The sequence below is a fragment of the Myotis lucifugus genome, unplaced genomic scaffold (genome assembly GCF_000147115.1).
Source record: "Myotis lucifugus unplaced genomic scaffold, Myoluc2.0 scaffold_37, whole genome shotgun sequence".
Taxonomy (NCBI): Eukaryota; Metazoa; Chordata; class Mammalia; order Chiroptera; family Vespertilionidae; genus Myotis; species Myotis lucifugus.
Window position 1 is genome coordinate 8,160,352 of NW_005871085.1, and position 11,577 is coordinate 8,171,928.

Sequence of the window (11,577 nt, forward strand, 5' to 3'; positions counted from 1 at the left end):
ATTTATCAGAGGGAGAATGTAAGATCTGAAGTCTTCTAGTCCAAGAATCTCTCAAAGGTTAAGGCAAAGAATCAGGAATGATAATAATTAGAACAGATCTTTGCAGCCCCTGGTTGGGAATTTTCCGTTCCATTGGCAGGAAGGCAAACACCTTCTGTCCTGGTACCTTCCTCCTGGCCAGGGTTGGTTACTTCCACCCTGCACCTTGGTTCAGCTCCGCCCACTGTGGCCCAGCTGCTGCGTCTCTGTCCATCAGCCTCAGAGCCAGCTCTGGCTGTGACGAGATGGGGCTGCCCCAGCCAGGGCTGTGGCTGAAGAGGCTCTGGATACTCCTGCAGGTGGCCCTGCATGTGACTTTGGGCAAAGTACAACTAAAACTGTTTCCCAGGAGAGTCAAGCAGCATATCTTGGCCATGAACCGGAAGAACCCGCACTTCTCCTATGATAACTGGGCTCCAACCCTCTTCAGCACCCCATATTTCTGGTTCATCCTGAAGGTCCGTTGGCAACGACTGGAGGACAAGACTGAGGAAGGGAGTCTAGCTCCAAACTGCCCTGTGGTCCGCCTTTCAGGACAGAGGTGTCACATTTGGGACTTCATGCAAGGTCAGGAGGCTGATCTAGCTTGATTGAGAAGTGCTTCGAATGGGGATGCTCAAGGTGGGTGGGAGGTGGGTTGGAAAGTCCTGAATTCTTCTTCTACTACTTCAGCTGCTCATTTTTTTTGCTTCTTGTCCACTTCCTATTTCCAGGAACCAGCACTTTTCCTGGATTCTATTTTTCTGAGTGGCATCAGCACCTTTCTTTGTGGGCACTCAAACCACAAACCAACCACCCTGGCCTTCAGCTCCCCCAGCACTGCTCTTACCATACGGTCATTCTGCCTAAGGTGCACTTCACCTCCTCTATGCCCTGTCAACTCCTCTGCATCCTTCAGACTTCTGCTCAGTGACACTTCCTGCAATAAGCCAACCTCAACTTCCCCGGACTAGGTTACCCCTTCTTGTATACTTAACATCCTAAATTTTTCTTATAATTACAAACCAGGACAGGTGTAATAACAGTGTGGGTATTTGATTAATGTCTGTCTCCTTCACTAGTCTGCAAGCTCTGTCCAGGTGGTGTCCTTGGCTCTAACCCACTATTGTGCCCCCCAGGGCTGCTGCTGACTCATGGTTGTTGCTCAGTAAATATTTGTTGAAGATTTCTCATGTGCTATCTGTTTCAGGCAAACCAGCTCAAGCTATCTGGATTCTTAAAGCCCTCTCCAATCAGTTTTCACCTTTTGTCCTCACAGCTGCTCTTCCTACCAGGACTTCTCCTCCCCCTCATTCCAGATACTTTTCCACAAGCACATTCCTGACCCATCAACATCCCAGCTCACCAAACTTCAGCACCCTCCCCCCAACGCCCACGCATTCGGGATGAATGCTCAAGGTCCTCCCTGGGCTGTGCTTTGTGCTCAAGGTCCTTCCTGGACGGACTCCAGCTTTTCCTCCCAACTTTACCAGCAACCTCCCCTTTACGTTCACTGCCTGCAGACAACTGTTGGACTTCGTGCGTCCATGGTGCTGTCCTCCTCTCTCTTTGCTGAAGTTGTTGGCTCTTCCACTCCATTGCTGACAGTTCAAATCCCCCTCATCCTCAGGGCCCTCCTCTCTTGCCACCCCATCTGTGAAGCCATCTCAGACGCTCTCTCCCTTCTGGATTCATGGCTCTCCGTCTGCACCTCTCCTCGGTCACTGACTGTTCCTACCCAGTCTTGGGCTGCCTAAGCATAAGTGTTTTCTTCTTGCAACAAGGCTGTGTCTGAGTCACCTTTGAATTCCCAGGGCCTAGACACAGCAGATAGAGTAGAGAAGATCCCTGAGGCAGTTTGGCTAATCTAGTGCTTTTAAAAGTGTTCTTTAGAACCCAAGTCCCACAAATATGTTTTATTACATAGAGTCCCCTGGTCGAAGTAGTTTGGGAAACCCTGCACACTATACCCTTCTCTTGGAAATTCATAGTGGGCATGAACATATAACAGGCTCTGAGAAGATCCAAAGCCTAAGAGCAAACAAACAAAACTCGAAAAAACTTTAGCACAGCATTGACAAATTTTCCTAAAACACACACACACACACACACACACACACACACACACACCATCCCCACTCTCCACCAGAGGAAACGCCTATTATCACAATGGTTCCAAGGGGAAATGTTGACTTAATCCATTCCTCTCATTTTAGAAAGGAAATGGAGAAAACTGAGAGGCAAAGGTAACAGAGCCAGTGACTGACTGAGTCAGACCCAGAATCAGGGCTGCTTCTTCCCGTTTTATTATTGCACCCCAACAAACATTCATGAGCACCTCCTATGTGCCAGGCCCTCAGCTAGATGCCAGGGACACAGAGTTAAGAGCTTGCTCCTTCGCTCAAGGAGTTTACGGTTCTACAGAATAGATGGACATAATATACAAATGCTTACAGTTCTGTGAGATGGAGGAGGCTGTAGAGCTAGGAACTTTGCCTGCAGGGCTTGGAGGATTTCCTGGAGGAGGAGGCTTTGGAACTAGGCTTTGAAGAGTAAGATTTTTGTACCTGAGAATGGAAAAGGGGAAGTGTTGCAAGCAAGAGGAAAGCCAAGAGTTTTGTTTTCTTTTTCTTGCTCATGACTTTAAAACAGGGTGCACAAATGACCTCTATTTATTCAACAAATATTTATCAAGTGGCCACTGATAATAAGAGTAATGATAGTAACAACTAACTTTTATTGTGCACCTACTATGTGCTAAGCACTGTGATAGAACCAGGCTGATGTGCTGAATATCAATCATCTAGCGATCAATTCCATGAAAGCCACCTTGCCTCATGGTTAGTTCACAGAATTTACTTGCCCCTTTTAATTGTTTCCTTTTAGTGGGCCAGTTCACATTTTGAAGGCTGTTTATTTATCTCTGAGACTGAAGAAAGAAGAGAGAAAGAGGCTAAAAGACAAAAGAAAACTCTATTTATGAAATAAAGTTGGCTTTCAACACATTGATCCAGAGGCCCCTGAAATAATAGGTGCTGGTTATTTGTTTATTTATAGTGTGGTCGGTGCAGTGATCAGTGTTGAGGTCAACACGACTGCTCTCTGTCTGGTAGACCTCATAGCCCAGAGAGGGAGACGGTGTAGTGGGAGAGGGAGCCAGAGGGTTTTGGAGGATGTGGGGTGGGGTAGCAAGGTATTCAGAGGAAGGCTTCCTGGAAAGGATGATGGTGAGCTGATTGTCTATGGCAGTGGTGGGCAAACTGCGGCTCGCGAGCCACACGCGGCTCTTTGGCCCCTTGAGTGTGGCTCTTCCACAGAATACCATGTGCGGGCGCGCACATACAGTGCGAAGTTGACTTAAAACTTTAAGTAAAGCCGAAACCGGTTTGGCTCAGTGGATAGAGCGTCAGCCTGCGGACTGAGAGGTCCCAGGTTTGATTCCGGTCAAGGGCATGTACCTGGGTTGCGGGCACATCCCCCGTGGGAGATGTGCAGGAGGCAGCTGATCGATGGTTCTCTCTCATCGATATTTCTAACTCTCTATCTCTCTCCCTTCCTCTCTGTGAAAAATCAATAAAATATTAAAAAAAAAAACTTTAAGTAAAGTTTATTAAGTTAATTTTAGGGAACGTTGTGGAGTGAAAGAAGATGTGTAGAGGATTGAGAAAGGTATGTTGAGATGGTTTGAACATATAGAGAGGATGAACGAAAGGAGATAGATGAAACAAGTATACAAGACAAGTGTGGATGGGAGAGTTGGAAGGGGTCGACCTCAGCGAACATACCTCAATCAGATTGAGGACGTTTTTAGCAAAGGCTAGCTTAGGAGTACCCTAATTAAGTTAATAACAATGTACCTACCTATATAGTTTAAGTTTAAAAAATTTGGCTCTCAAAAGAAATTTCAATCGTTGTACTGTTGATATTTGGCTCTGTTGACTAATGAGTTTGCCACTCATCTGTTGACTAATGAGGCCTTGGGGTGGGTGGGAGCAGAGAGGACAGAGGAGGGAGCTGCAGAGGTCTGAGATGGGGAGGAGCATCGGTCAATTTGGCAGAAGTGGGGTGTGGAAGGCATGAAGGGGTGAAGGAGATACCATCAAGGACTAGAGCTTGTAGGGAGGTGGTAATGTGTCTTACCAAAGAGCAGACTTTATCCTGAGGGTGTTGGTGAGTTCTAGAAAGATTTTCAAGCAAGGAGTTAACATGATCAGGTCTGCTTATTAGAAAGACATCCTGTAACTGTTTTGGAAACCCATGAAGCCACTAAAAAGCTCTGTTACATACTTTGAACTCATTTTAGAGCCACAGAATAGAAGGTCTGGCAGAGTCTTTATGGATAACCTAAAACAACTCTTTCATTTTTCATTTACAAAGGCCCAGAGAGGTAAATTACTCGCTTAGAGGCACACAGCTAGTTCTAATAGAACCAGAACTAGAACATGTGCCTTCTGACTTTCAGCCAGTGCACTTTCTCTCATTGAGTAAGACAACAGAGGCTCAGAAAAATTCTCAGCCACCACCTATCCTCTGCATGTACATGCACAGATATGACATACATATGCCTTTGGACACACACACACACACACACACACACACACACACACACATACACACAGCAAAACATTAACTTGTGTATTGTGGTGTAAGGCAAGCCTGATGATTTACTTTCTAGGTACCTAGGAATTAATCTGAAACCGATTTATTTCAGCCCTTGTTTCATATCATTTTAAACCCCTCTAAGCATATTTATGAGGTGTCATCTAATAATTATAAATGGACTTTCTGTGCTGAGAGAGCCCAGCATGGGGGTTAATTTACTGGTCTGGGGTGGGAGTGGGGGGTTTAGGATGGTAGGTTTGAGTCCAGCACTACTACAGAGCTGTTTTCCCATTTTTACCAATAAGCTGATTGACAGTTTTTGCCCTACGTTCTTGACAGGTGTTTTCTGTACTATAGCCTGTGGACATGGGCAGGGTGTCAGCCCTCAGCACTGCCACCCCCTTGTACCTATCCTTCTTCTCTCTATCACCAGGAAAGCAGGGAACTGAGTTTAAACTTTGCCCTCAATACTGATCATTGCACCCACCACTCTATAAACAAACAAATGGCTCTGTTTCTTCTAAGGTACTAATCAGTGGGTGCTGAATCTTTTTTCTTTCCAATTATAAACAAGTTCCAGACAGCTAATATTTAACTCTGGTCCTGACCTTAAGTCTTTTGGATTAGAGGCCAATGGCCAGCCACTTGTCCATGACTGGCCCCTGAGCTTCTCCTGCTGAGGCCCGAGCAACCCTGTCACATGGGCAAGGACTGGTTGAGCAATCCAGCAGCAGCGACAGAGCCCACTCAACACCCTCTAGGGCAGTGGTTCTCAACCTTCCTAATGCCGCGACCCTTTAATACAGTTCCTCATGTTGTGGTGACCCCCAATTTCATTGTTACAAATTGAACATAATTAAAGCATAGTTATTAATCACAAAACAATATGTAATTATATATGTGTTTTCCGATGGTCTTAGGCGACCCCTATGAAAGGGTCGTTCGACCCCCAAAGGGGTCTCGACCCACAGGTTGAGAACCACTGCTCTAGGGCCTCTTAAGAGAAAAATCTGTGAGCCAAGGACAAGGAGAACCATGTATTTCCAAAGAAACTGGCCTGCTTTCTCCTCATATACTGAAAAATGAGGACTATAACCAATGACTTCCCTTTTTACTTGGCCACTAGGAAACTCAGAGTCAAATATCAGCTGTTATAATTAATGCAGGGACCTTAAAGCCTATTTATGTGCTCCACATTTCCCTCCTCTTCTATGCCTCCTAAGCTACTTCAAATCCTTTGCAGAAGTAGGTGAAGAAATAACGAACCAAGTAAACCACAAGCAAGGTAAGATGTCCTCTACTCCCCATCCATCAGCAAGTCCTGTCAATTCGTTTTTCCTTCTCTACTGCCCACACACTAGCTAGCCCATGCTCTCATGGTCTCCCATATGGATTCCTCCCATGCTCCCAACTGTTTCTCTACAGCTTCCATTCTCACCACAGTCCCATCCTTTTAGAATGGCCAGAGTGATCTTCTGTATAAACCTGATCATTTTTTCATTATACAGCCCTACTGTGGCATCAGGAGGCTGGCTTGCAAGCAACAGAAACTCACTTTGTATTATATATATATATATATATATATATCAGAGAAGAAGAGAGAGGGAGAAAGCGATAGAAACATCAATGATGAGAGAGTCATCGATCGCCTGCCTCCTACACACCCCCTACTGGGGATTGAGCCCACAGCCGGGCAAATGTCCTGACCAGGAGTCGAACCATTACCTCCTGGTTCATACATAGATGCTCAACTACTGAGCCACACCAGCTGGGCCACTCTGGTTTCCTTAGTCACACACATATACATATACAAAGGAACGTATTAGAAAATTGTAAGATCCCCAGAATCAACCACAGCTGGAGCACTAGGCCTGGACTATATTTTAGCATCAAAATTTAGGCCTGGATGCTGCTATCACATTGTGGTTGCCATGGGAAACCATAAACACTGTGGGACTCCACCATCCCTGATGGGCATTACCACTGGACGGTGGATGAATTCTACCATCTCAATTATTCCAGAATCAAAGATCTATGTGAGAGGGTCCAATCAGCCCTACCTGAGTCACTGACTGTGCCCTGGCCCCTCTGTATTCCATAGAGCAAGGCTGAGCACACTCTCCCATCAATAAATAATACACAAAATAGGGAATTTCAAGTAGGAAGGACAATTAGGAGATGGGCAGCCAAAATTATAACAAATATCCACCATGCTTGCTTTGAATCTCCATGAAGTCCTATTGCACCTAGAATAAAATTCCGATTCCTTATAGTGTAGGAGAGCCTGCCTGCTCTGGCCCATACCTACCTCTCCATCCACAACTCTCATTCCTCCCCTAGCCTGGCTTCAGTCACATTGGCCTTACAGGTCCTTGAACACACCAACCTCTGTCTGTGCCTCCTAGGGCCTTTCTACATGGAGTCCCTTTGTCTGCTTCTCCTCCCTTTAGCCCCCTGGCTCATTCCTAATCTTCATTTCTTTAGTTAAATGACAGACATCTCATCAGAGGCCTTCCTTGACTTGACTGTCTAAAGCATGTCAGTCCTTTAGAGCCTCTTTTGTAACACTTACCACAACTTGAAATTACTTCATTTATACCTTTACTTATATTTTGCCTGTCTCCCCATTAAGCAGGCCTCCAATTGCATGCAGGCAGAGACCTGCCAGTCTTGCTCTCTGCCGAGTCACTGGCATATCACAGAGAGCCTTGTATATTTAGGTGCTGAATAAATGCTTGTAGATGAAGGAAAGTGTGCTCCATGTGGGGGATGTGAGGAGTGAGGAACAGGCCCTGCCCTCAAGGGCAATGAGTAGCCTGGGGGATACAGACACGCACAGGCCATGCCCCAGTGCAGGACCTGCATGTTCTAGTAGGTGTACAGTAGGGGCTCAACACTGTCAGCTCTGGCCATAAGTAACCACAGGGTGCTATCAGCTCCCTAGACTTCACCCCAATCTAGGCTGGAAAGTTACAGAAGGCACCCACCCAGGGCAGGCTTCATGGGACCAGTGAATCACATGGGGTCCCACATTCAGAAGGGCCCTGTGCTTGGGGTTTAATGCTTTGCTATAGTTGTCTTGAAATTCTTTTTTTAAAAAAATATTTTTATTGAGTTTATTTATTTCAGACAGGAAAGGAGAGGGAGAGAGAGATAGAAACATCAATGATGAGAGAGAATCATTGATTGGCTGCCTCCTACACGCCCCACACTGGGAATTGAGCAGGCAATCCGAATTGAGCCCGCAATCCGGGCATATGCCCTGACTGGGAATTGAGCCTGTGACCTCCAGGTTCATAGGCTGATGCTCAACCACTGAGCCATGCCAGCTGGGCAAAATTCTTAATAGTTTTATCTTTGAATTTGCATTTTGTAACCTGATGCAACAATGGAACATATCCTGGGTACTTGGAACCTGGCTTCTGTAGGATCCCACCTCCCATAGCCTTCCTGCTCTCCAAGGCCCACTCTTCCTCTCCCATCCCATGTAGCTTCCTTCCTGTTCCCACCCAGTCACTGCTGCCACCTTCTGGCCCACACAGGGCCTGGGCCTGGGCCTGGGAAAGATCAGGTGTGGGCATCCCACAGTGTCTCATTGCAGGGCATGAGGCAGCCGTCCTCACCCAGGGCTGACAGCATCATGGTGCAATTTGGCAAGTGACTGGGGTACCTTGATAGGAGGAGTCTCTTGCCCACCTCCCCTGGCATCAAGGTACCTGGCATGTCGATGCACAGAGTTTGTAATCTCCTGTGGGTTGGGTTGGGAAGGAGAAATGTCTGGCTAAATTTCTGTGTTCCTGCCTGGGATGTGGTGCATTGGTCTGGTGGCTGGAGGGAAAGGAAAGCCAATAGCCAGTGGCCACAGACACACACATTCTCATGCACACTGAATTTGGGGGCTCCTGGGTGACTGTGAGAGTCTGCATCCACCCTATGGATATCCCTGTGCCCAGGGGAGTGCAACATTAAATAGCAACAAAAAGTACCAGGCCAGGCGGGTCGAGAGAGTCGGTGGGGAAGTTGGCGTCTCTCTCCCCCGCGCCAGCTCCTGTACACGGAGCTGCATTCCTTGGCCCTCCTACCCCCTCCCTTGCCCGCCCCCCCCGCCCCCGGCCCCCTCAGGAAAAAAATCCATCCCAAATCACTCGAACCCGAGGGAGGTTTCCTCGCACCCTCAGGAAGACGAGCTTTCAACGATTCCCTCTTCTCCGTCTCCCCCCAAACCCCCTCTCCCAACTCCTTCTCCCGGCACCGAGTGCAGGTCCCTTTAAGGAAAGGGCGCCTACTCCGGGTGAGACTACAGTCCCCTCCCCTGCTCCCACCCTCTTCTCCCAGCGCGGAGTGCAGGTCCCTTTAAGGCTTCCAGCGGTTCTCAACCTGTGGGTCGCGAACAATGAAAATACATCCTGCATATCAGATATTTACATTACGATTTATAACAGTAGCAAAATTACAGTTATGAAGTAGCAACGAAAATAATTTTATGGTTGGGGGTCACCACAACATGAAGAACTGTATTAAAGGGTCGCGGCATTAGGAAGGTTGAGAACCACTGCAAGTTAAGCCTTGGCAACAGTGCCTTCTCCGAGTCAGACCACCGTCACTTCCCCTGCTCCCACCCCCTTCTCCCGGCGCCGAGTGCAGGTCCCTTTAAGGCGACAGCGCCTTCTCAGGGGGTCAGACCACGGCCCCTCCCCTGCTCCCACCCCTTTCTCCCGGCTCGGAGTGCAGGTCCCTTTAAGGCGATGGCGCCTTCTCCGAGTCAGACCACCGCCCCTCCCCTGCTCCCACCCCCTTCTCCCGGCGCAGAATGCAGGTCCCTTTAAGAAGACGGCGCCTTCTCCGGGTCAGACCACCTTCCTCTCCCCTGCTCCCACCCTCTTCTCCCGGCGCAGAGTGCAGGTCCCTTTAAGGCGATGGCGCCTTCTCTGGGTCGGACTACCGGCGGCGGCGGGGACGGCGAAGACCGCGGGAGCATGGCGGACATCGACCTGTTTCTGGAATGCGAGGAGGAGGAGCTGGAGCCATTCGACCAGTTTCTGGAATGTGAGGAGGAGGAGCTGGAGCCATGGCAGAAAACCAGTGATGTCACCGAGGATTCTGTAGTTGAAGATGCTAATTCAGTGGATACAACCACCACAGTGTCTGTGAGCCAGCAGCCAGTCTCAGCGCCAGTGCCCATCGCTGCCCATGCTGCTGTTGCTGGGCAGCTCTCTGCACCCGCCACGGCGAGTAGCAGCAGCGGGGCACAGAACAGCGACGGTACAAAGAGGCCTCTTGTCAGGCTAATTGCTGATGACCATGCGGAAAGAAGCCGGCGTCGGGGACAGACCATGTCTGACGAACAACGATTGGCACAACGTATCTCTGAAGCAGAAAGAAAGCAACGTCGTCGACAGAACATGTCTGAGGAACAACTGTTGGCACTACGCACCGCTGAAGCAGAAAGAAGCCGGCGGCGTCGACAGAATATCTCCGAAGAACAGCGACTGGCACAACGCATCTCTGCAGCCGAAAGAAAGCAACGTCGTCGACAGAACATGTCTGAAGAACAACGACTGGCAGAACGAATCTCCGAAGCCGTAAGGAAGCAACGTCAGCGACAGAACATGTCTGCAGAACAGCTATTGGCACTACGCACCGCTGAAGCCGAAAGAAGCCGGCGTCGTCGACAGAACATGTCTGAAGAACAACGACTGGCACAGCGCATCTCTGCGGCCCAAAGAAAGCAACGTCGTCGACAGAACATGTCTGAGGAACAACTCTTGGCAGAACGAATCTCTGAAGCCGAAAGAAAGCAACGTCGTCGACAGACTATGTCTGCAGAACAGCTGTTGGCACAACGTACCTGCGAAGCCGAAAGAAGCCGGCGCCGTCGACAGAACATGTCTGAAGAACAACGACTGGCAGAGCGTATCTCTGCGGCCGAAAGAAAGCAACGTCGCCAACAGAACATGTCTGAGGAACAACGACGGGCACTACGCACCGCTGAAGCCGAAAGAAGCCGGCGTCGCCGACAGAACATGTATGAAGAACAACGACTGGCACAATGTACTGAAATGGGAATTTCTAGGGGTGAAAAAGACAGGTTTAAGGACATTTTAGAAATTTTAGCAATTAAGGGGACCGTGGAAGAAGCACAGGGCTGGAAAGCTGCAACAGGTGCATTTCCATAGAATGAGGGAGCTGGAAACAACAGAAGGTCTATATTTACAAAATAAAGGTAAGGAAACCCCTCATTCAAAGGGAGAAGGAGGAAGCCCAAAGGGAATAGGTAAACAATAAGGAAGGCGGGGAGGAAAACCTCACCTTTGAGCTCTGGAGTTACTATAGTAACCAGTCTAAGGGAATAATGACCAATCAGAAGGGATCAAGGCACTGGGACTTGCAGCCTTGATAAACCCTGGAAACAGGAAGCCGGCAGGACTCTTCCCCCTCCCCACGTGGGAGTCTGTGCTGTGAGATTCCGCTTCCCTACGTGGGAATCTGTGCTTGTTCTTCAATAAATTTCCACCTTTGTTATAAAAAAAAAAAGTACCAGACCAGGGCAAGACAGAGACCACAGAAGATAAGAAAAATCTTTATATCTTAATATACTAAAATAGTGGCCTGGTGCACGAAATTCGTGCACGGGGCGGGGGGAGGAGTTGTCCCTCAGCCCAGCCTGCACCCTCTCCAATCTGGGACCCCTTAGGGGATGTCAGACTGCCAGTTTTAGGCAGTCGGACATCCCTCTTGCAATCTGGGACTGCTGGCTCCTAACCACTCACCTGCCTGCCTGCCTGATTGCCCTTAACCACTCTGCCTGCATGCCTGATCACCCCCAACTGCCCCCCCTGCTGAACTGCTCACCCCCACAAACCCCACCGCCATGACCCTACCGGATATGGCTTTTGTGTCCTCGAACTGGCTACTGCCTCCCCCAACATCAAAGCCTTGTCCGGACTGAGCATCAGG

At 48.7% G+C, this 11,577-nt stretch overlaps 1 protein-coding gene across 5 annotated transcripts in view; it reads left to right on the forward strand.

The window, feature by feature from the left end:
* The window catches only part of DIO1 (iodothyronine deiodinase 1), a 21,697-nt gene continuing 10,120 nt past the window's right edge, over positions 1 to 11,577 (forward strand). For 2 of the 5 annotated variants that reach the window (XM_006087339.3, XM_014454622.2), the window contains exon 1: positions 1 to 606. In XM_006087339.3, coding sequence (XP_006087401.3) covers positions 78 to 606 — 529 coding nt within the window. In that variant the 5' untranslated portion in view covers positions 1 to 77. Of the gene's footprint in view, positions 637 to 752; positions 1,174 to 2,904; positions 3,203 to 11,577 lie in introns of those variants that run through there. The other 3 variants (XM_023752794.1, XM_023752792.1, XM_023752793.1) reach the window with 3 other exon arrangements.